Below are 27,467 nucleotides of genomic sequence, written 5' to 3'. Positions count from 1 at the left end.
ATCTCTTGAACTAACGTATCTCTAAAGTAGATACGGCGCAAGTCTCCCTCTTTTCTTTTCATCCGTTTTCTCTCATAAAATTTCTTTCCATCCACTCCCGCCTGTGTTAACCTCCGTGCGGCGAAAATGAACAAAAATCTCCCGCTTTGGGCGGGGGGGTACGGAAATGCAGGATTTTGCCATAAGCAATAAGCAAGAGAGTTGCAATGATTTCAGTGCATTGGAGAGACGGTATTTTGGTAAAAAAAGAAAAGAAAAAAGAAAAAAACAAAAGTGAAGAGAATACTTGGGCTTCCTGTGGTGACCATGAGCCCGCCATCCATGTCAGCTTCCAAATTCGCCCCAGTCTCTTGAGTGTTTTTTGTCAGGAACAGCACAATAACAAAGATCGAATATCCTGAAATATGTTTACTTCAAAATAACCCATGATTATTACCTTCATTTTCGCCTTCCTGACCGGGGCATTCACTGTATTACTAGTTCAAGCCTTCCTACTTTACAAATGGTGGTCTACAAAGGAGAGAGACACTCCAAAATTAGTTGTGGAGCGAGGAAAAGTGACCAATCCGAAGGTGAGGGAAGATCAGCTGAAGCCTTTATTTATGTTATGCAAGAAATAATAATAATAATATTGCTGATGGCTTTAATAATACTTAATGATAATATGATAAATTGTAGTTTATGGTAGTCGAAATTATTTTTTACGATGTTTTAAGTTTTAAAAAAATGAAGGCGCGATTTATTGTGAATCAAAATTTGATAACATTAACACTATGTGGTCTTAAAGAGAACATTAACCTGGATCTAAGCACGTTAGTCGATCATTAACTTGGTCATTACGTGAAGAAGAACGAATAATAAAAGGTAGGGCAAATTGCTATAGGGAAATAGTTATTGGCAATATATGAAAGTAAATGAAAATGGTTATATCTTATAATAAATAAAATTAACCCTGGCCAACTCTGATCAAGAAACCTTCTCAAAATTGTGCCTAAAGAATTTATTACACTGAGTAATTTTCCTTGCAACTTGTCTCCCAACAGCATTGCAACACAAGTTGCACGAGTATTTACACTGTGCAACGGAGACAAGGATTCTACTTCTTGCAATAATTGTTACAATTTGCCTTAAAACATATTTTTCAAATTTTGCTATAGGTTACACACTGCAATGCTCCATGCAACTTGTGTCGCAATGCCATTGCGAGACAAGTTGCAGATAAACTTTTGGAATAAAAAAAAGTGGGCTGCATATTAAGTGAATAAATTGGCTAGTAGAAAAAAAGCAATATTAATTGCCCTATTTCATAATGACGTCACGGTTTGTTTACATCAGCTGAAATGATAGAAATTTAAATTTGAGCTTGATTCTCTTCTTTCTTGCCTTCAGCTTATAAACCAAATTTCATTGTGATTTGAGATGTGTTGTTGTCATTCCATTCCCCTCCAGTGACCAGGATCCCTAGCGTTAAAACAATAGTTTGTTTTGATGTGTTCTCATTATGAAATAGGCAATTACAGTCAAGTATGTTGGCACAAATATGTCGGTTATGTACAGCTGGGTAATACTTGCATCTGGAATGAATGTTGGTACCTATAGGTCTCCCTGATTAGCAAGGCACTCGTGCAAAGCTAGAAGGCTTGAGGCAATAATTAAGTTTAGGATATATTATCTATTAACTGGTTATGTGATCTCTTATTTTCAAGATTGTCTCAGATTACCTGAAGAGTGAAGGAGCTACAGAGAAAGAAACATGCATGTTTTTGAATCTACTTGTATCATTCCTGTGGCAAGAATGGAGAGACTCTCCCAAGACCCAGCAGTTCTTTATGAACAAAATAAATATGGAGTTCTCAGATCTCATGAATGGCAAAACCGCTGGACGGTTTATTGAACAAATTACTATTTTAGATCTCAACTTAGGAAAATCTCTACCAGTATTTAAAGGTATTTGCTATTGCTCCTATAAAGACTACAGTAGTGTGCATGTTATGCTGTAAAATTGCAACTTGCCGTAGATCCTTTTCTTATGAGTAAGAGCGATATATAAGAAAGGGATTACAAAGGGCTTCCACCACTTGAAATGTTGGAAAGACCTATAAGAGATGGTGCTAGTACTTCAGAGAGTCAATGGTGGTGTAGTTAGTAGATTATGCACTCATCTCTCACCCATTACCCTGCATAGCAGCAGTTTCAGGAGGGGGGGGGGGGGGGGGGAGAAAGCAGAGGAGGACTGGGGAGTAACTGCCTATCTTGTAATTAATTTGAAGGTTTTTCTTAGCCTGGTCTGGTTTGAGATTAGCTGTGCACTGAATTTGATCTGCCCAGTACTCATGGATCAAAAAAAAAATTTCTTTGCATCTTGTTAAGTGGGTGTTATCCAATATCATGACTGCAATTCTCAATATTCTGCAAACTTAGAAGTTGCAAGCTGCTGTTATGCTGAAATTTGTTTTTCGCTGCCTGTATCAATAAAAAATAATCAGACAGTACCTTTAATATTTTTGACGAAACCTTTTTGACTGATGACAGTAAAAAACAAATTTCTGACAAATAAAGCTGTTGAAATGTCTGCGTTTGCAGGATAATTGAGAATTGTAATAATACCAAATGCCAAAAAGATACGTCCTTGCAATAATATTCCATTTTTATTTGAGGTATTAACAGTTAGAGTTGATCACACATTAGCATATATAGTACTTACTAAATCTGTTCTTCTTATCAGGAGCAACAATAATGAAAGTTGGCCCCACAAAGGATGCTACAGAAGTGCCCAAAGAACTAGATATTGCACTTGATCTAGAGTATACAGGGGGGTGCCACATGAGTATTCAAGTAGATTTTTTATTTAACAAGACGGCATATTTCTCTGTGAAACTGGTTTGCCTCAGAGGAAGAGCACGGCTGCAGTTCTCCAGAGATCCATGTACACACTGGTCACTGTCATTTTATGAGGTAATTAAGCAAAAGAATTTCAGAATTTAAGCACAATTCTGTCTGTCTTTTTTATTGAAACCTAAAACAAATTCTAGAGTTTTCAAGGTGATTTTTATATTAATCATATCCTTTTTGTAATCACTACCAAATCCTGCAATCTGATTGGTTCAAAGGAGTGCGATTAATTCCCAAATCGCATGCTTAGGAGCTCTTAATCACATCCTAAAAAATATTTTTTTAAACAATAAAACAAAACGAAATAAAACAAAAAAATCAACAAAAATTTTTTTCTTTTAGATGTTTTTTTGTTCGCATTTAGTTCTTCTACTACATTAAATTGATTATTATGCAGTCTTTATTGTGTCTTTTTCTTGTGTATGATTACAAAAAGGATACGATTAAGTGGTAATTGAACTTCTTGTCGTGCAATTTTGGTCTGAAATCAAACTTGCAATTACAAATCGCACTCCCGCTAAGCGGTCGTGCGATTTTGTAATCGCGCGTTTGATTTCAGACCAAATTGCACTCCACTCAGTTCAATTACCATCATTAATAGTTTTTATATTAATCATTTTGAATCTTGTTTTCTACTTGACCAGGAGCCAGAAATGGAATTTGAAGCAGAGTCACACTTGGAAGGCAAGAACATAGAACAGTTAACCTCACTTATGGTCAATCACTTGCGAAGAAGTGTCAATAAGAAACACACTTTACCAAATTACAAGATACGATACTTACCTTTCTTCCCCAAGCTAGAACCACAGAGTGAAAAGCAGGATATCTTTATTCACGACAGTATGATTACCATGGGACAACTTGACGTTATTGTCAATGGGTGTTCAAGATTACCAGTTATAGATGGTGCTGCTACTTTATCCTGTTCACTCTCTGTTGACGTGTTACCTTGGAAACAGCTTGCTGAAAATAGTAGAGCTCTTTGGACAACATTTGAGGTAAATATATTAATAGTTTAGACTTTGCTGCAGAGAATATGTGGGGGAGAGGGTTAAAATGTCTAGATCTTTTTCATCCTACTAGGTTAGCCAATAGTCAAAGATTTAATGACTTGATTAACATTGTTTCATAATAATTTTAATCTGTTTTTAGGTGGAAATAACTCGTGATAACACAACAGCATCATTCGGAATGACTCTCAGTAAAGAATATGGAGGAACAGATATTGATAAAGTAGTTTTCGTGGAGACAATTGTACCTTCATCTCCTGCAGAAGTAGCTGGACTACATAGAGGAGATGTAATTGTTTCTGTTGAAGGACAAAGGATAGACTCCCTAAAACAAGCTGCTAAATTGATCAAGAATAAAACCAAGTAGGCCCGAATAATATTATTTAGTTTTCTTCTTGTTTTTTTTATAATTTTATTTTGATCATTCAGCTTTACCAACTCTCTGAAAATATTCCATTCTGACTCACTGAGCCCTTCTCTAGGAGTCATCTGTGTTTTATATGGCTAGCACTTAATAGCCAGTGACTAATAATTATAATTAATGGAAATAAATGAGCATAAAGGGTAGCACAGGTGGCCTAGCGGTGACAGCACTCCCCTCTCAGCAATGGATACTTTTATTTATTTATTTATTTATTTATTTATTTATTTATTTATTTATTTATTTATTTATTTATTTATTTATTTATTTATTTATTTATTTATTTATTTATTTACCATGATCATTGGTTAGAATTAGAATTCAGGGAAGAAGAGGAAAGCGAGAAAAATCAGTGAACCTGAAGAAAAACCCTTAAAGCACAGCAGAAAACAAACAACTCTACTCATATGACTGCATGTCTAAGTATCAAACATATATCAAACATTATGATCAAACATATATAGTGTGACAAGAGGCAGTACACTAACAGCACACACCACCACCAGTCCATGCATCCCATATTCCCTTCCTAAAACATTCTGTTCTTTATGTAATGTTTAATAAACGAGCAGGAGTGTTTTATCGGGTATAAAACACGAGGCGCAGCCGAGTGGTTTTAGACCCGATAAAACACGATCTGCGAGATTATTGAACGGCTTAGAAAACTTATGATGTTTGTTCTCATTGTGTACCGATTTTTTTACGAAATGAACCAAGTTTGATAGAGAAAATCCAAGTTAAAGTTTATGCAAATGAAGACGAATCTTTATCAGATTTAAAATCACCTTCATGGTCATGATTTCTATTGTGTTTTCTTCATGAATTATTAATGAGTTTTCTAATGATAGTTAGAAGTCCTAACATCAAATTTTTATTAGATTCACTGCTAATTTCCAACGACCACCAAGCAAAACACAAAATAAGTCTGATTACCTAGATGGATCAGACGGATCTGGAGTGGCTGTAAATTTCAAGAATGTTGCTGTTGACAGTGAGGAAAGTGATGCAGAGGAACAATTTGTAAATATAATGCTTCCAATCATTGAAGAAAAGGATGGCAATGAAGATGCCAAATCAGTCATAAGAGATCTTCTGACAAAGAGCACAGAGTTACGACAAAGATCTAAAAGTAGAAGTAGAGAGGATGCCAATGCCTTTAAGGATGCTCATGATGGAAGTGTTAATGTAGAGGGAATGAGGTTAGTTTTGCAGTTTTAAAACCCTTTTACAAGGTGGATAAATGAATGGAGAACGAACAGAGGGACGGAGGGATGAATGAACGAACGGGGGAACAGAGGGATGGACGGAGAGATGAATGAACGGAGGTACAGAGGTACAGAGGGATGGACGGAGAGATGAATGAGTGGAGGTACAGAGGTACAGAGGTACAGAGGGATGGACGGAGGGACGAACCAACAAACTGAGGAAAGGAAAGTCAGACTGACAGACATACAGAGGGGTTTATTGTTTGATATGATTGAATGATTGATTGATTAATTGGTCGATTGATTGATTAAAATTAAGGAATATGACTGAATGAATGAAAGAACGAACGAATGATAAATGAATGAACAACAAATGAACAAAAAAAGTCCCCATTCACACCAGAAATCTCCAAGAAATTACTTTAATTTCTAAGTCGTACTCATGCAAGATCTTAAAATCCTAATCATCCTGCTCCCAAGGATAATCTTTAAAAAAGTTCAAACTTGAAATCTTTGTGTACTTATTCAGAGGCAGGAGAGCAATGACAGTAGCAACAGATGGAAGACCTGAAGTAAAAAAACCTGAAGTCAACCCAAAATCTTTGAGTCCAATAGCTCGAAGTGCTACAATGAAGTCCTCAAAGCCAACCTCACCAACTGATGAACGAACAAAAAATAGTCTGGTCGTAAAGCCATCTTTGTATAGTGATATACCAGGAACCAAGAGGACCAAGGAAATTCCCTTCAGCCAGGTATATATATAACATACATATAGAAGGGCGGGAATGGTTGTCAGAAATTTTGAAAATGACCCCTAAAAGGAACTTAAGTCTCATCCAGCTGGGTGTGGCAGCTAGTGATGTTTACCCCTAAAAGGAACCTATTATGAGATCTAAGTGATCAAAGTCAGATAATATTAGCTAAAAATAAATATCCTGAATTATAGCTACCATTCTGGCTATCAATTTTTTTAGGTAGTCTTAGGTATCTCATTGCTTGAAAAACACCCTTAGAGCTTACTCCTTCATGGTCACCAAGCATCCCCCTCCCTCCATTGTGGTGACCCTACCTTCTAGTAATACAGTAGCGTGTAGTAATTTACTTTGAAAGTTTTTAAATTATAATTGACCTTTTCAGGAACCTGTTTGGGGTGATACCGTTAAGTTTGATGTTGGTCCTAAAGATAGATACTTGAATGTTTGTGTTTGGAGCAAACCCCAGGACAAGAATGATAAAGACATCTTAATAGGACATGTGAGTAGAGGTCAAAATGTTTTATGATCTTTTTCTCTCTGTCTTTTTCCACCATCCATCCAGCTGATCTGAAGTACTGAGTGATGTATGAATGACATCATTGCTAAAATGAAGTGTTATGAAGCCTGCAGAAATTGACCACCAAAAAAAATAAAAAACATACCCACCATTGGAATAACATAATATGTAAAATGAACTTCATGTATTTCATAAGTGCTATGTGGTCCACATATTCTCATCTTTGCATCACAATTACCGCTACCTAACATCTATTTCACCCTGGCCTGCTCTCAGTCTGACCTCTAGCTCAGCTGGTAGAGCATCGGTAGTACGATTCCGAAGGTCGTGGGTTCGATTCCCAGCTAGGTCGGAAATTAATTTTTCCGAATTTAATTCCAAGGGCTTTCGCCCGGAATAACCTCGTTCCCAAGCACTATAACTTATCATTATTTCTATATCTTCATGTATTTCATAAGTGCTATGCGGTCCACATATTCTCATAATATGTAAAATGATTAATTATTGTCTCTGATATGAAGTTTTTTTTTTCCTCCTTTGGTGGCCTGGAAATCCATAATTTCAAGAGGAAAAGTGATACCTCAGCTTGTCGCTGATTCTGATTGGCTATGATTTTTTCTCAGATCAGTTGTATGTAATTTAACAACCTATACCTCCATGTATTGCACCCTTAAAATAGGTCACCGTTCCCCTCATGGATGTTGTTGTGCAATGCCTTGCACTTGGCTCTAGACGTCATGAACAGACATTTGTGCTGGTTTCCCCTCATATTGATAAAAATATTTCAAGGTATATAGAAATTATTATACTAGATGATAGACAAAGTATTCTTGTTACCAGTGGTAAAAACCCGAGCTTCATTTTATCATTTCTAGAAACACCCACATTAAACAAATTCTCATTCCTCCCACCATTTCTCCATTTCTCCATCCATCTCTCTATCTATCTGTCCATCCATTCATCCATTCATCCATTCATCCACCCATCCACCCATCCAACAATCCATCCATCATTCATCCATTCATCCACCCATCCATCTATCCATCCATCCATACATCTATCCATCCATTCATCCATCTATCCATCCATCCATATATCTATCCATTCATCCATCCATCCATCCATCCATCCATTCATCCATTCATCCACCCATCCATCTATCCATCTATCCATCCATCCATACATCTATCCATCCATTCATCCATCTATCCATCCATCCATATATCTATCCATCCATTCATTCATCCATCCATCTATTCACTTATTCATTTCTATTTGTCTCTAAGATTTAATTCCATTGTAGTATTCAATTGATTAACTCTCAGTTATACCCTATTTCTCTTGAAAGACTTACCTATCTGCGTGGAATCCCAGGCCTAAACAGCAGCCTGGTTGGTGGTGATATATCTCTTACATTTGTTCACTACCCTTCATTTGGAGAATGTGATGATTCGGCAGTGCTTGAGAAAATGGAGGAGTTAGAAAAACTCAAAGCAGAAGAGGTAAACAAAACTCACAAATCTCTTTTACTTATTAAAGAAAAAATGCTTGAAAAACAACATACGTGATCATTAAGCCTCATGATAATCATGTATTATATAACCAGCTGACTGTCGACTGATGATTGGCAAACCTCTTTCCATCTATAACCTACACATGTCGGCTGGCCATAAAGTACATGATTACCATGAAATTTGATCTTCTTTTCCCAGGGACACCATCTCAGATCTAGTTACAGTACTCCTAACACTAGGTCACTAATCCTAAATTTATGAAAATGAGACCATTTGGAGGGGAGGGGGTAGGGGATGAGGATGTTGAGTCTCGCAATATTAATTATTATGGGATCATTTCAAATTAATCAATAAAAGCAGGGATGGATCCAGGATTTCGTTCGTTCGGGGAGGGGTGATGCGCACAAAGTTAACCCCAGGAGTGGTGCCCCCTTTTGAATCAAAAGGGAGAAAAACATTTTTTATTGATTATCTTCGAAGTAGGGATACAAAGTCGAACCAGGGAGAGGTGCGCACTACCTGTACCCCTCCCCTGGATCTGCCCCTGGAAAGCTCATGTTTGAAATAATTTTTCATTTTTATTTGACTGTTATTTACCCTCAGGAAGAGTGGGAACAAGAAGACAGCCTTGAAAGGTAAGCTTGCTTTGACAACTGTCAGTAACGAAAATTCTTTTTAAAAAGTTTAAAAACAATTAAACCATTATTTCACATTGCTCTTTTACTTTGACGAAGGACTAGCATCCGAAATGTCAGTAAGTTTTTTCATCTTTTCACGGTGTAAAATTTACCCTTTTATCATTACTGTTTCATTAGGAACACAGACACAACTCACACTAGTTTTTAGCTAGTTATCTTTTCTCATTATTCCACCAGACAGAATACAATTAATTTGTGGTGAGCACATGGGCTTCATGCATGAGGTCTCACGGTTTTAGCTCAAACAAACTAGCTGGAAAGGCATAGTTACAGTAAATGCAGGACTCATATTGAACCTTGTATTTGACCATAAATCTGTTTTGCTTTTCTATGGTATTGTACTGCATTTTGAACAAACCTGACATCAATCTCCATATACTTATTCTAGTGAAAGCATGGAACATAACTTCATTCTTACTCAGTTCTACTTCCCAACTCGCTGTAACTACTGCAGCAAAAAGGTAGGAAAAAATTCTTTGTGCGGTACAAACTTTATGAGAGAGTGGATCTTATGCAAGGACCCTCTCATCAGCATCCATTTTGTAACATTATTTATGATCCCTAGTGACCTTTTTTTTCATAGATATGGAGAAAGGTTGCTTTCCAGTGCAGGAATTGTGCTCTGATATGCCACAAGAAGTGCCTTGATAGTTGTAGAAGGTTCAGCAGTTGTCTAAGGTATTTATTGTTTGTTGAGACAGGACATGGTCTAAGGTATTTGTTATTTCTTGAGACATGACATGGTCCACAGATGTTCTTGTCCATGACCAACCTTTATTTAGCTGCCAATTGTCTAACTTCAGAAAAAAAAGATGGCTTGCAAATATTTTTTTAAAACCTCTAATTAATAGCATTTTTCTCCTTAAAAATATGCAGGTCTTCAGGAAAGAAGTCTCGTTGGTTTTCAAGAAAGTCTTCAGAAGTAAAGGCACAAGAAAATTCAAACACTGATATGACGCTAAAAGAACAGGAACAACAAGAAGCTAAAGAAACCAAGCATTCCACTCACGAAGCATACGGAAGTGAACATCCCATTAAAGAAGAAGAAAGGCAAAGGGAAAAAATAGAAAGTGAGAAAGAAGCCAAGGAAAGAAATGGTGATCTGACAGCCAACCAGGAAACATTGGTAAGAAGAACAATATAGATCATCCATGTTCTCTCAATTGAAGCTTTGGAAATATTTGAGTATTTTTATTTTATTTTATTTAGCATTTACCTCACATCAAATCATAGTTTAAAAAAAATGAAAAATATAAACAAATTACAAGCAGATGAGAGGTAAGGGATACCATCACAGGTTTCCCCAATAACGATGGTCCCTTGAATAAAATGACATTAAATTATTGAACATTAACTTAATTACAGGAGAAATTTTTTTTGCTAATGAGCGTCCCTTGCTTCATTTGATGCAGACAGTCTACTGCAGTCATCAATGTTGTAGGTTGCTAGTAGAGCTGTTTGGTAGTAGTTAAACAAAAAAAGGTATATAATTAAGGATTGTACTTCTAAAGCTTCTGGGTACAAGGTGTTCAAACCTCTTTTTCATTAATTTGGTGCATTCATCTGAGGTTTGAATTCATCCCTCAAAGACCCCTTAAACAAACTCTAAATCATGATCAAAATAAACTATGAGTGAATATCTGCTGGGATCAACATCACTCATCCTCCCTCCCCCTCCCCCTCCCCCTCCACCTCCCCCCTCCTCAAGCCCATAAAGGAGCACTACACAGGCTTAATTTGCCTTGACTTACTGCACGTTGCTGCCTTCCATTCTTCCCACTTTTCTTTCGTTTTTCATTTTCTTCCATGTACTCTTTCCATAGCAGATTACTACTGAACATCCAGCAGATGATAAGGCTACCAAACAAAAGTCTACACATGATATGGATGAAGCATCAGGCCCTAACGTACAAGGAAAGGGTGAAGCTATTGCCGCTGACATGGTAACAGCATCAGAACAGGTCAAAGAGGTCAGTATTGAACATTGATTTTCGCATGTCCTTCACCCATACACCTGATGCTTTTGTGTGTAGGCCAAGTCTATTGCATTGCTTCTTGTCTACCATCTGCCAACAGTCAAACAGTCATCATCATCATTTTTTCCCATTTGGCATGTTTCTGGCCTTATGGGGCTTCTGTATGGTCGGGAATCTTGTGTCCAGCAGTCACATAAAGTCTGGTGTCTTCATTATCATTCCGTCTAGCCTGTTGGCTGTCTATACCCAACAGGGTTTCAATCCTAGTCCATAATGTCCTTGATGTTTCTGAAGTGCACTATTTTTCATTCTGCATTTGTGTGCAATGTACTTGAGATGCTGAGTGTAGCAATGTGTTACCTAGGTCCATTGAGTGTAGTGAAGACATCATACATGTTTCTGAGATTTCTTGAGGCAAATTTTATTCATATCTTCCTAAGTAGATCTCTTTTATCTTATATGCAAGGGCTTGAGTTGGGGTACAAAGACATTATGATTCATATAACCTTTTTTCATTATAGATGGGTCGAGAACTCTTTACCAACTTGCCCCACGATGCACGCAAGAAGAAGCTCCAAGATATGGTAAGGGAATCTTCCATTCATCCCATTGATTTACGGTTCATTCATTCATTCAATTTTTTAATTCTTCCTTCCCTCTCTTTCCATCTCATTCATTTATCCCTTCCAATTATAACTCATTCATTTATTCATTTAATTCATCCTATTTTATCAATTTCACTCTTTATCTGCTCGACTCCCATCTTTTTCCATCTCATTCATTTACACCTTTTATCCCATTCATTTTTTTCTTTGCTTTCATTCTTGATCGTATCTTTAGATGGCAAGACTGCAAGTTGAGATAGACGAGGAGAACGAGACACTAGGAGAACTGTACATAACCAAGAAGCGAACAAAAGACAAGAAACAAAAAGCCCTTATCATGTCAATGATTGTAAGTTCATTCTTTAAAACACCTGGAATAATTTTAGCCTGTGTGCATGGGCTTTAATCTCACGTCTCAAACCTCTTACTTTCGGAATCTCATACTTTACTTGCTCGGGAACGTGAGATTTTATCTCTGTCCTTGATACCATGTAACAACCTCGGGTTGATCAATGTCAGGGCGCGGATAACTCTCAAATCAAATCCTGAAGCAACCTCTCTGAGCTGATGTAAGTCAGGGCATGGCTAACTCACAGTCCGTACCCCGAAACAACCTTTGGGCTGATCAATATCAGGGCACTGTTAACGCACAGATGGAACCCTGAAACAACCTCTGGGCCGATCTAAATATTCACTGATCGAATTCATTAGAATTTATAAAAATATATTACGTCATCGGAGGTAGAAATCCGGAGAACCCGAAAAAACGCTCTTGAACCATGAGTGAATGGTTTGACCTAACAATCCCTACTTGTTTGTCATGCCAAGTCCAGCAATTGCAGTGAACCCCAGACCCTAGGGAGGAGAGGCGAGTTTACTATAGTACTACAAGACTACCCGTGATTTCCAAGGCACCCCAGAGAAGAACAATCTTCGTGTTAAAATAATAGTCTTAATGTCTAACCTCCAATGAATTTGTTTTTTTCCTTGCAGACGAAATCAGAAGAGAGAGGTCAGGCCCTGGCAATGCTCATGTTACAGTACTGCGCTGGATTGCAAGACTGTGCCGATGCTGAAGACGAAGAATGTTACGAGTTGTAGAACATATACACCCAAGGGGTGGATTGGTTGTCTCTATTTGCGGTCTCTCCTTTCCTTTCCTCTCGCTGGCCCAGTATAGAGGTTTTTTTACGGCTGCCATGATGCCATCACACGGCCTGAACAAATACATGTTTTTGCATGGAGATTTCTGGTTAAAAAGTAGATTAAAACTTTGACTTATCAAGAGGGTTTTTCGTCTCTTTTTTCATTTCATTTATTTCATTTTCTTTTTGTTTTGTTTTAGTTTTCGTTTTTTGTTTTTTTTGTTTGTTTTTTTTTTCTTTTCTTTTTGTCAGTACAACATGTCTACCGTAAATCGATCCAATCCCTTCATAGAACAATTACAATTTTTTGTCGCAAAGGTGTCGATTCGACTCGCGATTCTTTGGCCATTCATGCATCAGACATGCAGACAAGTCTTAATTTGTTCATGGCAAGTCAATAGATTAAAAGTTCAGAAAATAGTTCCATGCTTGAAACTCCTCCAATTTATGGTAAATGTTTTTACAGATACCCATTTTCTCAGGAAGAGCGGAGGGAAGAAGGAAGGGAGGGAGGGAAGAGAAAATAAAATAAAAACAAAATAAAATTTGGGTTTTAACTACGAAAAAAGAAAAACGAAACACGGCGTTTTTTATGTATAAAGCCCACCATCCCCACTAAAACGTATAACACATTTAGTTGAATAAGCAAGAACAAATATTATTCGATAGAAAAATTATAATAATTTCATTTTATTTTACTTATTAGTTTTAACAAAGTTGTATATAAAAGATTATTTACTTCAAAAATTTAGGAAGAACGTTATCAAGAAAGAAAACTGTGAACAGACAGACCAAATTTTCACCTCTATAACTTATTTAACTCGTAGCGATTCTATATCATATCATACTATATTAAAATACACTTTAAAGCTTAATCCAATAAAAATCAAGAGATAAAAGCTCCATTTTAATGTTTTTTTATCTTTTTTTTTTACTTTTGGGAAGAACTTTATATCGAAGACGATTCAGCGGGAGCCTGAAACGAGGAATTCCAACTTCCGGTTCCGGTTCGTTTTCGCGCTTCGTGATTGGCTGAGATCAAATGCAGCGGGCTTCTTGAAATATAAAGAGCCAAACGTTCAGTTTTTGCACGCCATATTACGACTAGATTCGAAAGAGTTTGGTGGCAAAACAACCGAAAAACATCGTTTTTAACCTACCTTCCAAATTAGTAGTGAGCTGTGTACTTGTGCTCAGCTCTAGACTTTTTAACAAGGCGTAAAATTTACTCGTTCAGTCAAGAAAGAAGCTAAATAAGCTAGTTCAAAGAAACTCTTTTCCAAAACAGTTCTTGTTGTAGAAAATGTCGTTTGCTTTTGGTGGTGCTTATCAATTGACAAATAACTCGAACCAAGAGATTCAAGTTAATAATACCTTCAAGAAAGCCAGGTTAGAAGATGGACAAGTAAAGGTAACGAAACGTGCTGCTTTGGGGACCATTACCAACAACGTGCAAGTCCGTGTGCAGCCTCACCGAGCGGCAAAGGTTTGAACAACTCTCTCTTTCTAAACTCTTCTTTTAACTCATTTAAAGCTTCGAAACCTTGAAAATTTGAATTCCTTTGAATATACTAAAAAGTGTGCATAAAAATATGCTGTGGTTTTATTTTAAAGGCTGCATTAAGTTCTGTGAATGGCGGTCCTGGGTTGAAGAATGACGAAAACGCTTACTGCCGTGATGCCAAATCTGCGTTCACCATCCCTCAAAATTCCATGCAAAACTTCTCAATCCACGTCGATGATGAACCAAAAGTTTCTAAAGCCCAAGAAAATGCAGTCTATGATCTACAGGAAGATGTTTTGAACCCTGCAGTTACTAGCTTGTCAAGACCTGCTCTGACGAATGTCTTCGTCGCCAACAGAGCTTGTGAAGGTAGAAAGTTGTCCTTGATCTTTTATTCGAACGTTTTAATATAGTCATAAGGATTCTCATGCAAAAGCCAAAAACCTTGTAATTTATGGTCTTATTCTCTTATTGTCGATAGATTCGCCTATGGTGATTGACTCGGATGTAAGCAGCGAAGATGAAGAATTTGAAAACTTGAACGAGAAGCAAACCGCTCTCGAAAAGATCGAATCAAATGCTGACCCGGTCCTCGAAGTCCCAGAATATGCTCAAGACATCTTCAAATACCTTAAAAATGCCGAGGTAAAATAGCTTTGATAAGACTACTCTTTCATTCATTAGCTAGATTTCATTTAATTTACAGTAAGCTTCAAAATTATTTATCAACTGAACTTGAATCACCTTGAGCTCAAAGAAAATTTATGAACGGCATTCATACATCCTTAATTATTTAAAATACAGTACTGAAAAGAAAAACTTTCATTATGGGGAATTATTTAAGATGGGTAGGTTTTAGATGATGGTAAAATTTAGATTGCTGGAAGGTTTCTTGAAAAACTCATAGCATGTGATTCAAAAGCCACTTAACTGTTATGGATTGACCAATCAGAAGGCAATATTTTGGCAGATTTGTGAAATGTACAAAGCCCTCAACACCCCAAGCAAATAATGCAATGTTGTAAATATATGATCTACTTTTACCTTGATCAAATTTAGTTTGAAATTCAGAGATATTTCAATCGGCTGAATGAATGAAATCTTAATTTAAGCAATACTATCAGGGAAGGCCTTAATTATGGACAATGCATTTCCAAGCATGTGTCATTCCCTTGAGAATAGGTCTTTAATGATTTAGCAATGCTTCAAAAATATTATTGATGTGGGTAAAACTTGAAAAAAAGAGTTTTCTTTCTACAATGTTCGAGATGAGAAGAGTTGACCAAGATAGATCATTCAAGTTGTCATTAAGCTGGTATAAAATCCAACTCAAGACCTAAAATGACATGTATTTCAGTATAGGAATAAAACTAATATTGTCAATTATTCTTATTTGAAGCAAAAAACTCGAGCTAATCCTGCATATATGGGAAAGCAAGATGATATTAACAGCAGTATGAGAGCCATTTTGGTGGACTGGCTGGTTGAGGTTGGCGAAGAGTACAAGCTCCTACCACAGACCTTGTATCTGACTGTCAGTTACATTGACAGATTTCTGTCAGCTATGCGTGTAGTGAGAGGCAAACTACAGCTGGTTGGGACTGCTTGTATGCTTCTGGCTTCCAAATTTGAAGAAATTTATCCACCTGAAGTTTCAGAGTTTGTTTACATCACAGATGACACATACACTGCTAAACAGGTACTTAATCTACTTGTATATAGACCTCTTTATGGTAATATGGATTAAACAGGGAATTGAGGGTGATTTAACAGTTGCGCACTCACCTTTAACTTCAGGGGTCTTGATTGCTTGCCCCAGCTTGTGCTGTGTCATAAACTATGTGCTTTCAACTAAACTTACTGGATCTTCCCAATCCACAGGTGTTAAAGATGGAACAGCTTGTCCTAAAAGTCCTGACTTTTGACTTGTCAGTGCCCACAATTTTGAATTTTCTAGAGCGATTCTTAAAAGCTACACAAACACCTGACAACATGACTCCAAAAGTAGAATCTCTGGCAAGAGTAAGTAAATGAGGTTCTGTGACAAAATGGTATAAAAACTAGTGTAAATTAAAGCATTATTATTTTCCATTTTCACTGCAGTTTTTGATATTCTGCAAACTACCACATTTCAGCAGGTTGTGAAATTAGTTTTTTTTCATTGCAACCAGTTCAAGAATATAGAAGTTACGAACTGATTATTTTTGATTGATGACTGCAAAAAATCAAATTTCAATGTTACGAGTTTGCAGAATATCGGAAACCACAGTAAGGGCTGGTTGGTACCCTCTGAATGTATTCCATGTGCAAAGAGTACCATAAAGCAAGGACCAAAGGGACACTAGCTATGTTTCTCCAACACCAAACAATGATGTTTAACTGCAGGCATAATGGTAATAACATTAATTTTTTGTGGTTCTTGTTTAGTACCTTTGCGAGATGTCATTACTGGACTGTGACCCATTCGTGAAATATCTGCCATCAACAATTGCAGCATCTGCTGTTGTACTTTCACTACACACTCTAGGACTACCATTCTGGGTAAGTGAGAGTAACCTAAGTTTCCTATTCACAATATTCACATTTTCTAAATTGCACATTATGCTGAAGAGTAATCAGAAGATAATCTCATGATAAACAAGATGTGCGAGGAAAAAATAGGAACAAAAAATAATAATTTTGAAGAAGTTTAGCATTTATTCCTGAACATCTGATTGGAGAGAAAAATCCTGACAGGTTTTGACTGATTACCCCCCAAAAGCGAAGTATTGTGTTAATGTGAAAAAGCCAAATATAAATGTAATTCAATTTTTTTCCTTCAGAATGACACCTTAAGCCACTACACTGGACTCGAATTCCATCAACTGCAATCTTGCATTCAAGACCTACACAGGGTTTTTGCTCATGCACCAAAACGTCAACAACAGGCAATAAGAGAAAAGTACAAGAGTTCAAAGTAAGTTCAAACTATTTCATTTTTGCAGTAGGATAATGTCACCACTCCTCCTGAATGGGAAGCTGGGCCATTGCAGGTTACCCTCACCTAAAACTTCTCCAAGTTTGCCTTATTGGTATTATTACCCACAATAGAGGCTTTGCACCATCATGTGATTGATGAAGCCATGACAGGAGGCACAACAATAGTCTTTTTCCCCTGGAAACTGAATCCTTTCTCATTAAATCAGATTAGACCAGAATCAATATTGTTCCTGCCTCCTGTCATGGCTGCCATCACTCGATCGTGCAAAGCCTCTATAGCAGCCATTCAAAGCTCTTGGGCAAAGGAAGCTTGAGGACCAACTGAAAAGCTCTTCATCAAGCTCTAGCCTTGGCATCCATGACCCAAGCTATGGAATGTCATTTCAGACCATGAAACATTCTGTTGATTCTTTGTTGTATTCATATTCATGTGTGATCACATACAATCATTATAGACAAAGAAATGATACTCCAAGGAATGACATCTGGTCTGAAATGGGAAGACATTATGTTAAACAGTTCTATTGAAAGATTCATTTTTCTAATACCATTTACTTCCCATTAGGTACCACAGTGTGTCAAACCTGTCACCCCCAGAACTCTTGCCCATGGTCTGAAAATGAAAATCTCAACAAATTATACAAGGAACTGGAAAAAAAATAGTACTTGTAGATAGAAATGTTTATCCAAATGAATTTAACAAATTTCTTACGCATTGAACGTCTGTTGTGTGAAAAGAGTGTCTCTATATTCTAATAACTATTTAACACTAAACTCTAACTGTAAATAGTCTATTTTTACTTATTTTTAATTCTTATTTTCTAATAGTTTACTAACTTAAAACTTTCTTTCTTGATGAAAATTTTTAAAAGTATTTTTTTCCATAAGTGTATGTCTTCATTTTTTAGATTTTATTTTGATCAAAAGTTTCTTGCTACAGCTAGATCTAAAGTATTTGGCAGAGGGGGAGGGGCCAATGCTCGACTTCTAGTAAATGACAGTAGTCCCTTTCACAGTTCTCAGCATCATCTTGAAAGGTAGCCATGCCTTTGCATTGAAGCTAGACAAATGGTGAGATTGCAACGATAGACATGTGTATAATAATTGTCCAAGATGTCAAAAAAGGTTCCTATCATTGCAAGCTCACCATTTGTCTCGCTTCAATGCAAAGGCATGGTTAACTTTTGAGATGGCACAAGGAACTAGAGTGCAAACAATATAACTGTGAAACTTTAGTAATACTAAATAGCACAATTTCTTGCAAATTCCATTGCTTTCTTTGTACTATTTAGTAATTAGTGTTTCACAGATTAATTATTTGCACTCTATGAAAGGGACTATCCCTAAAAAAAGTCTTCAAGAAGCAAAAAAAATTTTCTGTAGGCAAAAATACTTTTTTGTATGTATATTTCTTATTTCAAATCCAAAATTTCATTGTTTTTCTGGACCTGGTTTAACTTAACCCATTAAATGTTAAGTAAAACTAATAGCATATTCTATGATATTTGCAGGCATAGTTTTCTTGTGACTCTAGTTTTCACTATTACACAACCATGAGTGCAAAAATCGATACTAAGATTGGGTTTATATTGAAAACTAGGTTTTACATGTCTTAATGCATGCAATGTTGTTGCCTAAGATAAGTAAAATCACTCTTAACTATATAGGTTATTGTAACTAAATAATGTACAGTATTGTAAGAATTTCTACGCAGAATCCCTTAAACCTGTTTTCATCGGCATCTTGAGCAACAAATATCTTTATTGCCAATGAAAACAGGTTATTGTAATCAAGTAAATTACTTAACTTTATTTTTTTAATGTAATTATACCATAAAAGTCTTGTAAATATATGTCGATAATAATACAAGTGTCATTCGTGTTTTCAATTTTATTCGATTGAAACTATCATTTTGGGCAAACTTTTTTTTCATCAATCAAAAATCCCAGTTCCCTTAGAATATATTTTAGCCCAAAGTTATCCCAAGAAAAAAAATACTTTTTCGAAATGGTAGATGTCAGCTTACTGAAAAACAGATTGCTGAATTGAAGGGGCTATCTTCCTATGGTCTATTTCGGGTATCAACGATTTTTTAGCGCAATAACATTACGAGAAAAGCTGCAAGTAACATTGCTCAAGAGGGCGAGAGTCGTGTCCTAAAATTGTTGTTGAAATTGCATTCTCTTGCTGCTGTTTAGTAGCTAGCGAGCAAACTTCCTTGAACTTTGTTTAGCGACTTTATTGCGCCAATAAAATACAAACTGACACCCATTTTTCTTGTGTAACACCAAGCTTATAAGAGAATAAGAACGTTCTTACTAAACGTCCGTACAATTCTCATACATATATACCCCAAAAAGATATTGTTTTTGCTCCTAAGACGTCGTTTCTTATTCTTTTTACGGTGATCTTTTCCTTGGAAAGCATCTTTACCAGGCAATAATTCTGTTAAGTCCTCGTCATTTTCCGTCTCTAGTTTCTGGTACTTTCGTCCATTCTTTATTTTCTTTTTCTCCGTCTTTCTTCTGGAACCAATCGTTCTTAATCCCTTGTTAGAGCGAACCATAAGTCGTTTTTTAACGAGTGTTTCCAAGAAGTGTTCGAAAGTGTGAGCAGTTAAGATAGAATTGAGTTCAGAATGTCGCAAAACGTGATTATTGAGAACAACATCTCTCCAATCTTCATGAAATTTGAATCGTATTTCTTTAATATTAAATGCTATTCCAGGAAAAGTAGTGAAAAAGTCCTTGTCCAGATCATTACCTGAAGGCTTCCAAGCCATCTTTACAGTCTTCCATTTTTCCTCCGTCACTTGGATCTCTCCCACTTTCTCATTACCTTTTATTTCTTTAATATCCTTTCTTTGGTCAAAGGGGAAATCCTTCATCCTTCCCGCAGTATTATCTACAAAGTTTTCTTTCTTAAAAGTCCTGTTTCCCATTTGTTTTTTTCTCTCAGTCATTTTTTCTTCAGTTGCTGTTATCGCAAACTTCTTATTTTTTCCAGTCTTTCCCATGGGCGTTAAACGTTCATGATTCATTTTACGGTCCATCCTAACCCAGACGTTTTCTTCACCACAAACCATTGGTTTATCCATCTTTTTATCGTCTTTCAACGAAGTTTCAATAACCATTTTGAAATTGTTATTCAATTTAATGTACTTGTTATCATCTTCACTTGTGTGTGATCCACTATCTTTAGCGACCATTACTTTGTGTTTCATTAGAGAAAATCGTTTCCCTGAGCATGATACACCAACACCACCAACAACAGACGTTTCTTCTACCGCTTCCAATAGGCCCTTTGCAGCTAGTGGTCACGTGCTTGGATACCGCTTAGCAACACAAAACTGGAGAGCAAGCCTTCCAGTAAACAAAAGTTGTAATAGGTCAAGCACGCGTGGTTTTATACGATAGTTTCATCGTTCAAAACGCTTAATCCTTTTGCCCTATCTACAAACACAGTAAGATAATCTTAAATTCTCTCCTTTGGACTCGATTTTTGGTTCGAAGTAACGATATTCTTCGCGTTATCGCGAAAAAATTGTCACCGCCGGCCCGCTCGACGGCTGAAAAACATGGCGACTTCGCAAGGTATGTACTTCAAAACTCTCCTTTTTTTTGGTTTCTTTTCAATTATTGGACTTCTAAAATCTCTAAAATAACAGTTTAGATTGTGAATGGTGATCGATTGTAATTGGACGGCATTTTAATGGACGATTTGTTTATTTTTTGTGAGAGTGATTCCACGTCTAAAGTCAAGACTAACCCATGTTTACATATATTCGCTGTAGATGTTAGAACTCCCGACGAGCCATCACATACCAAGAAAAATTCTTCGTATCATTGTTGTGTTCCCTTGTGTAACGGAGATTCTCGATATCATCCTGATTTAAAGTTTCACCGCTTACCAGGCCGTGCAAGGGATGAGCAATTGAAAAAGGAATGGCTGGTGAAGATACGAAGAGATGTGGGCCCACACTTCAAGGTATATAGGAATCTAACAATATCAATGCACAATACGAATTGCCTGTGGATCTTTAAAAAACTGTAATGAAGATAAAAATAGTTGAATACAGTTACATTGTTATTAAAAGGACATTTGATTTATAATAGGTTAACAAAAGTACCAGAGTGTGCTCAAAACACTTCACTGAGGAAGATTACAATCCTCCCACTGATTCTGGACGTCAGTTGCTAAAAAGAGAAGCTGTACCATCAATCTTTGACTGGTCAACCAAATCCAAAGCAAGAAGAAAGATAATTCGACAAGTAGATAGGTAATGAATATCACATATTTCTACTTCAATACATTTCATTTAGACTTGACTGATGGAATTGTACTTGATGTTTATTTTGGTTTAAACCAAAATAATTTTATAATTTTAATAATTTAGTCTTTTATAATTTTTTATTTAGTGTGAACTGAGTGTGAACTGAGTGTCATCATAATTTCAAAACCTTTTTACAGAGACACTCAGACAGATGAAAGTGATGACAATGAAGATAATAGTCCCAGCACTTCTACAACCTTCAGCATGGATGACCTACAAGCACAAGTCCAGTCACTCAGAGCACAGTTCCAAGATGCACAAAAGCAACTTGAACAAAGTAGAAATGAAACTGCAGCTGCCCTCACTGAAATAAAAAGGGTTAAAGTTGAAGCTGCAAAAGAAATTGAGGACATTAAGAGGCAAGCTGCAGAACAATTAGCACTTAATAAATTTGGGCTTGAGAGATTTGGCACAGACAATGAGATCATAAGATTTTATACAGGTTTCCCATCCTATTTACATATTCAGTTCTTTTTTAAGTTTTTGCAGCCATGTGCTGCACAAATGACATATTGTTATGCCTCTGGAGAAAGAGAAAGTAGACCAGACTCAAGAAATATGCTTCTTGTGGATGAATTGTTTATGTTTTGTGTACGCCTCAAACTAGGTCTATTCGGACAGGATTTAGCTCATAGGTTCCGAATACATAAATCGTCAGTTTGCAGGAAATTGATCACATGGACTAATTTTTTGTATTTTCTTCTTGGTAGTCAAGTGATCTGGCCTTCAAGGCAAGATGTTGATAGGTTTATGCCAGAAGGTTTTAAAAAGCTTTATGCAAGCACACGTGTCATTTTAGATTGTACAGAGATTTTTGTTCAAACACCTACCTCCCTACTACTTCAGTCGCAGCTTTATTCTAGTTATAAGAGTAATACTACACTCAAGGGTTTGATAGGCATTACCCCTAATGGAGCTATTAGCTTCGTTTCTAGCCTTTACACAGGGGGGATTAGTGATAAGGAAATCACAAGGTGCAGCGGCATTCTAGATTTGTTAGAACCTGGTGATTCAGTCATGGCAGACAAAGGGTTTGACATTGAAGATTTACTTAGGGAGAAGCGGATAGAGTTAAATATTCCTCCGTTTCTTGAAAGTCAGGAACAATTCTCTGCCGCAGATGTTCAAAAAACAAAGACACTAGCAAGTCTTAGAATTCATGTCGAGAGGGCAATAAGAAGAGTCAAAGAGTACCACTTTTTTGATTCAGATGTGCCATTGTCCACTTTAGGTTCAGTCAATCAGTTATATACTGTAGCCTGCCTCCTTACAAATTTTCAAGGCCCACTTATTTTATCCAATGGTAATAATGAGGCATAGTGTCTGTAAGAAGTTGGTGAATGTATGATTAATGTGGCTTACATAACCCATTAGATAATCTTTAATGCAGGTTGGTTTATCATGTGTCTTGGATTGCTTTTTGTAACTATTTCAATTTGTTTGTAAATGAAAACTCAAAAAAAAAAACTAATGAACAAACACAAAATCTAAATAGCACAAATAAATATAATACTAATATGATAAATATCATATTATTTTTATTAATGACAAATCAATTCATAATCTTAATTTATTTTTTATTATATTTATGTTATCATAAGAAATCTGGCCATGGTTTGAGAACAACAACAAAAATCTTAGTGTATTAATGTAAATAGTAATTGAAGAAAAAACTATCAACTTTGTCCTTTGCTTGCTGGAAAAACACTGAATCAAAATTAATTCTAGAGCAAACAAACAAATTTTCGTCAATGTAACTGAAAAAATCACACCATTCTAATCCTGTGAGTCCAAGCTGGCACTGGATCTGGTAATAATAAATGTCTGTTGTTTTCAGTTTGTACTGGTTAGTGTTCTGGTCCTTGGTGAGATACCTCACATTGTCAAATGATGTTTCCCCCTCTTTAACGACCTTTATTTCTAACAAGCCAAAGGGATTCTGACCATTATTTACGGCATCAAGGTCATAAACTTTCCTGTCTGGGCTACAACCTAGCCATGGGCACTTTGGGTGGACAATCAGCCCAGATGGGAAGAGGTTTACTCTTCCACCCTTTGCATTGCTAGCATAGACCATGGCAGCATGTGGTTCAAGTTCAATGCCTCTTCTCATTGCTGCAGTTTGTACAAATCTGGTGGGGTTTAGCTGATTGACAAGGGTGTCAAAATGTGACACCCGGCGAGCGACAATGCCAAATTTGCTTGCTGTTACCCTTTTTTTTCTGAGCAGGTGCCATACATCACTCTGACTTTGAGTGACTGTTTGCTGCTGCACTCTCAGTGATGACTCTGTTGTCACAGACAATGTTCCAAATATAGATTGTTGACGACTGTCAAGACAGATTGACACATTGTTATTAAATCTGTCCTCTGCACTTGAGAGGGGAAGCTCTGGGAAAGAAGTGCAAGTAAAATCATTTATGATGTAGTCAGTTGACATCTTTTGTTGATATGACAGGACACAGCCTTTTGGGACATTTCCAAACTTGCTCTGTACAAATGGGATATTGCCAAGTTGATCTTGATTGGGCAGAATGGTTGTAAAGAGAGGATAAGGTGGTTGGAAGCCATTAAAGTGCTCTTTTGTGAGGGTAGGATACTGGGTAGATGGGGAATACAAATTACTCTTGATATATCTACTGTACGAAGCGCCAAGTTGGGGTTTTTTCACTAGCACGTCTTGTATTTCTTTTTGTGCGATTTTGGATCCTCTAGGTATGCTCCAACGCTGCTTCATGCTGGTACATGTTAGCTCATCAGGCAATGTCCGATGTCCCAGTTGCTTAAGAAGGGCTAAATAGTAAAGAAGCCCGATCACATGATGGCAGTATCCACCTGCCCCGGCTACACATGAGCACAGCCCAGACAGCAATGTCAAATTGTTGTTCTGGACTGACACCTCTAAAATGTGCGGTGGTTCAGACTTCCTCATTGAGCGGTAACACTTGCATTTAACTCTCACGCACTGGTCGGTATATATCACTAAAAAATTGGAAAAATTAGTGTGAATTGTCTGCCATTCATATCATAATGAAATAGAAAAAACATTTTGGCTATCAAGTACCTTTAACGTCATGTAAATAGCCTGGTTCCGCCATAAATTTGTACGCTTTCGAAGTGCTTGTGCAGCCAGACTTCTCTATAGCGTAGCTCCCTACATCATCGAAGGTGAGGGAAGGAAAGATAGAGATGTCTTGAGTTTCTACTTCATCTAAAACAAAAATAAATATAAAAATATCAGTACGAAGAATTTTTCTTGGTATGTGATGGCTCGTCGGGAGTTCTAACATCTACAGCGAATATATGTAAACATGGGTTAGTCTTGACTTTAGACGTGGAATCACTCTCACAAAAAATAAACAAATCGTCCATTAAAATGCCGTCCAATTACAATCGATCACCATTCACAATCTAAACTGTTATTTTAGAGATTTTAGAAGTCCAATAATTGAAAAGAAACCAAAAAAAAGGAGAGTTTTGAAGTACATACCTTGCGAAGTCGCCATGTTTTTCAGCCGTCGAGCGGGCCGGCGGTGACAATTTTTTCGCGATAACGCGAAGAATATCGTTACTTCGAACCAAAAATCGAGTCCAAAGGAGAGAATTTAAGATTATCTTACTGTGTTTGTAGATAGGGCAAAAGGATTAAGCGTTTTGAACGATGAAACTATCGTATAAAACCACGCGTGCTTGACCTATTACAACTTTTGTTTACTGGAAGGCTTGCTCTCCAGTTTTGTGTTGCTAAGCGGTATCCAAGCACGTGACCACTAGCTGCAAAGGGCCTATTCCTTTACAAGTTTTGACCTTTCACAAGGGTTATCGAGTGAGTCATGGCTATCTATGTTTCCTTGGTCTATGGTTTCACCAAATGGAGCTACAAATGCCTCGAAATTCGTGATTTGTGATTTCTCTCTACACACGGGATTCAACTCACCTTGGTTTCCCAAGCACCGAACACACTGTATTCCATGAATCAAACAACTGCCTTTACATACTTGTTCATCATGACACAAATAATCGGCACAGTCTTTGGAAAAAATCGACACAAGTTTTTCGGTACCTTTAGAATCGAAGCTGGTGAAGTGATCGTGATTTGTAGCCACCGAGTCTTCGTATGTTCTTCTCATTCTTAGGTCAAGGCCTCTTACATGCGAAAAGGAATGCAAATCTATTCTTCTGCACTCCGTACATTTTTTATCGCCACTGTGAAGAAATTTTGACTGACAAGAATAGAATATAGATTGTTTATCGATTTGATCTAATTTAATGATATCTTGATCGCTTTGGACGGTTGCCCCTAAGGTACTGATAATACAGTTTTGACTTGTCTCTGTAAACACACTCTTCATCTTTGCTCGTAAATCATAAGCGCACAAGCTGCTTCCACGTTTGTTTAACGTTTGAGGGACGGCTTCCACAAACCCTCTAGGGCTGTTTCCGGTGTTGGACTTGGTTCCTGGCGATAATGATGTATTTTCATTGCACTTCAAATGAGAACAAAGCCAGCACTTGCATACTGAATAAGAGGATGATTTTTTCTTAAAGGAAAGATTCATTTTGCATGTTTTGTCATCGACTGTTTATTTGGAGTTTGTTCAAGACCTCATAACTCCATCACCTTAGCTCAGGCTAATCGTTCGCAACCAATTTGCGTTTCTGTCAAAGGACTGTTTGTTGTGACTTGTGCAAATTGGTTATCTTACCTTATTTGTTCATGGCTATTGCAATGTCATTTTTTAGGTAAAGTGTACTAGCCTTCTTCTTCCTCTTGCCACTTCTTTGCTTAGACATAATTACAATGCAAATCAATTATAGCACCAAGCTTTACAAATAGGCCTAGGTAGATCTCAAGGCTGGAAGTTATTGGACCTCGTGTTAGCTGCGCGAGACTTCAAGGTGACATCACAAGATTACACTCGATGTAGCTTATTTCGTCTGCATCTGAGATTAGTTCTTGCAATAAGCTAAGTCATCTAGTCGTTTTCGTATCGTAATGAAGGGCTTACGCGTCTATATCGCTTTGTTTGATCGCAAATCAAACAATGATCGGTCATATGACAAACATTGGTATTAGATTTGTCAACGTTAATGTTTAACAAATTTGATTGAGAGAAGTGTTGACACAAAATCTCACCTGACCTGCTTGGACAGAGCCTCCGATATATTTCGGCCGTTGTCTTTTTTCCCTGGGGAGGGGGAGGGGAGGGGAAAGGAGGGGAAAAGGAATGTTCTTTCTCTCATCTTAACCTAGATTTTCTTCCCAAAAGATGGCAATGAACGGACAGTGCAAAGGTTGGAAGTCGAACAGCAGCGTCCAATCACTGTAAATCTCATTCTCGTCCTGGGCAGTGATCGCATCGTTAAAGTTTCCTGTTAAACTTCTAACTCTTCTATACTCAGGCACCATACTATGACACCAGAGAGCCTTTGACACCAAGTCGTACCTTCAATGCCGCATCTCTCAACTATATTCCACTTTCGACTTTTCCCTTCTTGATTTCACATAAAAAGACACAGAACAACATGTCTCTCTCTCTAATACTTTTTTTGCTTATTACTAACCACAATTTTTTCAAAGCGTTACAACTCACTTCAAATAGCATTGATGTGACACTTTAAAGCGATTTTTTTCTCTTGCAGATACGAAGGACAGACCGCCCTCTTCAGCAGAGTGTTGGTTTGCTATGAAAAGTTTCTTGAGCATGCGTATTGATGTGGTCTAAACCTGAAATTTAAAACATAATATCTGTTAGAGTTTTATTTAAAAAATTGCTGCTGAAATGTCTAGATCTGAAGACGTAAATACAAGTAGAATATTCAAAACATTGTTGACAAGTGCTAACGTAATAGACCTCTTTACCTTGAGAGTAATGTCCCATTTCAGACCACGTGTCATTCTCTTGAGAATGA

The 27,467-nt window shown here is 37.0% G+C and overlaps 4 protein-coding genes across 7 annotated transcripts; 3 read left to right on the top strand and 1 right to left on the bottom strand.

Moving 5' to 3' along the window:
- Nucleotides 1–344: 344 nt before the first annotated feature.
- LOC116297619 (PDZ domain-containing protein 8) lies at nucleotides 345–13,643 on the top strand. Of its 2 annotated transcripts, none has more exons than XM_031705880.2 (18): nucleotides 345–572; nucleotides 1,707–1,947; nucleotides 2,726–2,955; nucleotides 3,537–3,890; nucleotides 4,045–4,265; nucleotides 5,202–5,522; nucleotides 6,058–6,280; nucleotides 6,666–6,782; nucleotides 7,480–7,589; nucleotides 8,149–8,302; nucleotides 8,918–8,949; nucleotides 9,401–9,473; nucleotides 9,596–9,690; nucleotides 9,889–10,138; nucleotides 10,839–10,982; nucleotides 11,510–11,572; nucleotides 11,829–11,942; nucleotides 12,587–13,643. In XM_031705880.2, exons 1-18 carry the CDS (start codon nucleotides 426–428, stop codon nucleotides 12,692–12,694), a joined length of 2,997 nt encoding a protein of 998 aa, XP_031561740.2. In that variant the 5' UTR covers nucleotides 345–425; the 3' UTR covers nucleotides 12,695–13,643. The 2 variants fall into 2 exon arrangements, with proteins under 2 accessions (XP_031561740.2, XP_031561739.2); XM_031705879.2 differs by having other exon boundaries at nucleotides 10,836–10,982.
- Nucleotides 13,644–13,831: 188 nt separating this feature from the next.
- Nucleotides 13,832–17,972, top strand: LOC116297605 (G2/mitotic-specific cyclin-A). The gene is made up of 8 exons (XM_031705864.2): nucleotides 13,832–14,224; nucleotides 14,353–14,611; nucleotides 14,724–14,887; nucleotides 15,642–15,941; nucleotides 16,124–16,264; nucleotides 16,670–16,783; nucleotides 17,065–17,198; nucleotides 17,787–17,972. Exons 1-8 carry the CDS (start codon nucleotides 14,042–14,044, stop codon nucleotides 17,836–17,838), a joined length of 1,347 nt encoding a protein of 448 aa, XP_031561724.2. The 5' UTR covers nucleotides 13,832–14,041; the 3' UTR covers nucleotides 17,839–17,972.
- A 2,710-nt stretch (nucleotides 17,973–20,682) lies between these two features.
- On the top strand, nucleotides 20,683–23,390 carry LOC148905863 (uncharacterized). 2 transcript variants are annotated; one of them, XM_089039070.1, is made up of 4 exons: nucleotides 20,683–20,814; nucleotides 21,015–21,208; nucleotides 21,337–21,500; nucleotides 21,692–23,390. In XM_089039070.1, exons 1-4 carry the CDS (start codon nucleotides 20,799–20,801, stop codon nucleotides 22,872–22,874), a joined length of 1,557 nt encoding a protein of 518 aa, XP_088895196.1. In that variant the 5' UTR covers nucleotides 20,683–20,798; the 3' UTR covers nucleotides 22,875–23,390. The 2 variants fall into 2 exon arrangements, with proteins under 2 accessions (XP_088895196.1, XP_088895195.1); XM_089039069.1 differs by lacking the exon at nucleotides 20,683–20,814 and having other exon boundaries at nucleotides 20,933–21,208.
- On the bottom strand, nucleotides 23,200–26,581 carry LOC148905862 (uncharacterized). Of its 2 annotated transcripts, XM_089039073.1 has the most exons (3): nucleotides 25,045–25,311; nucleotides 24,619–24,765; nucleotides 23,200–24,536 (listed from the first exon to the last, which is right to left on the bottom strand). In XM_089039073.1, the coding sequence occupies exons 1-3, from the start codon at nucleotides 25,058–25,060 to the stop codon at nucleotides 23,200–23,202; spliced, it is 1,500 nt and encodes a 499-aa protein (XP_088895199.1). In that variant the 5' UTR covers nucleotides 25,061–25,311. The 2 variants fall into 2 exon arrangements, 1 of the variants encoding a protein (XP_088895199.1); XR_016121539.1 differs by lacking the exons at nucleotides 23,200–24,536; nucleotides 24,619–24,765 and adding an exon at nucleotides 24,795–24,844 and having other exon boundaries at nucleotides 25,045–26,581.
- Between the last annotated feature and the right edge of the window lie 886 nt (nucleotides 26,582–27,467).

This window comes from Actinia tenebrosa, unplaced genomic scaffold (assembly GCF_029948245.1).
Source record: "Actinia tenebrosa isolate PJP-AT-01 unplaced genomic scaffold, QUT_ActTen_1.0 PGA_scaffold6__47_contigs__length_16458017, whole genome shotgun sequence".
NCBI lineage: Eukaryota > Metazoa > Cnidaria > Anthozoa > Actiniaria > Actiniidae > Actinia > Actinia tenebrosa.
This window is presented reverse-complemented; position numbering and strand designations above follow the sequence as displayed.

Coding starts and splice junctions, on each gene's coding strand:
- LOC116297619 (XM_031705879.2), top strand. CDS start 426: ATGATTATTACCTTCATTTTCGCCTTCCTGACCGGGGCATTCACTGTA. Junction 6,281..6,665: donor AGGAAATTCCCTTCAGCCAG/GTATATATATAA, acceptor TGACCTTTTCAG/GAACCTGTTTGGGGTGATAC. Junction 8,303..8,917: donor AAAAACTCAAAGCAGAAGAG/GTAAACAAAACT, acceptor ATTTACCCTCAG/GAAGAGTGGGAACAAGAAGA.
- LOC116297605 (XM_031705864.2), top strand. CDS start 14,042: ATGTCGTTTGCTTTTGGTGGTGCTTATCAATTGACAAATAACTCGAAC. Junction 16,784..17,064: donor CTCTAGGACTACCATTCTGG/GTAAGTGAGAGT, acceptor TTTTTCCTTCAG/AATGACACCTTAAGCCACTA. Junction 17,199..17,786: donor GAAAAGTACAAGAGTTCAAA/GTAAGTTCAAAC, acceptor ACTTCCCATTAG/GTACCACAGTGTGTCAAACC.
- LOC148905863 (XM_089039069.1), top strand. CDS start 20,933: ATGGACGATTTGTTTATTTTTTGTGAGAGTGATTCCACGTCTAAAGTC. Junction 21,209..21,336: donor ATGTGGGCCCACACTTCAAG/GTATATAGGAAT, acceptor GATTTATAATAG/GTTAACAAAAGTACCAGAGT. Junction 21,501..21,691: donor ATAATTCGACAAGTAGATAG/GTAATGAATATC, acceptor ACCTTTTTACAG/AGACACTCAGACAGATGAAA.
- LOC148905862 (XM_089039073.1), bottom strand. Junction 24,537..24,618: donor CTATTTACATGACGTTAAAG/GTACTTGATAGC, acceptor CCAATTTTTTAG/TGATATATACCGACCAGTGC.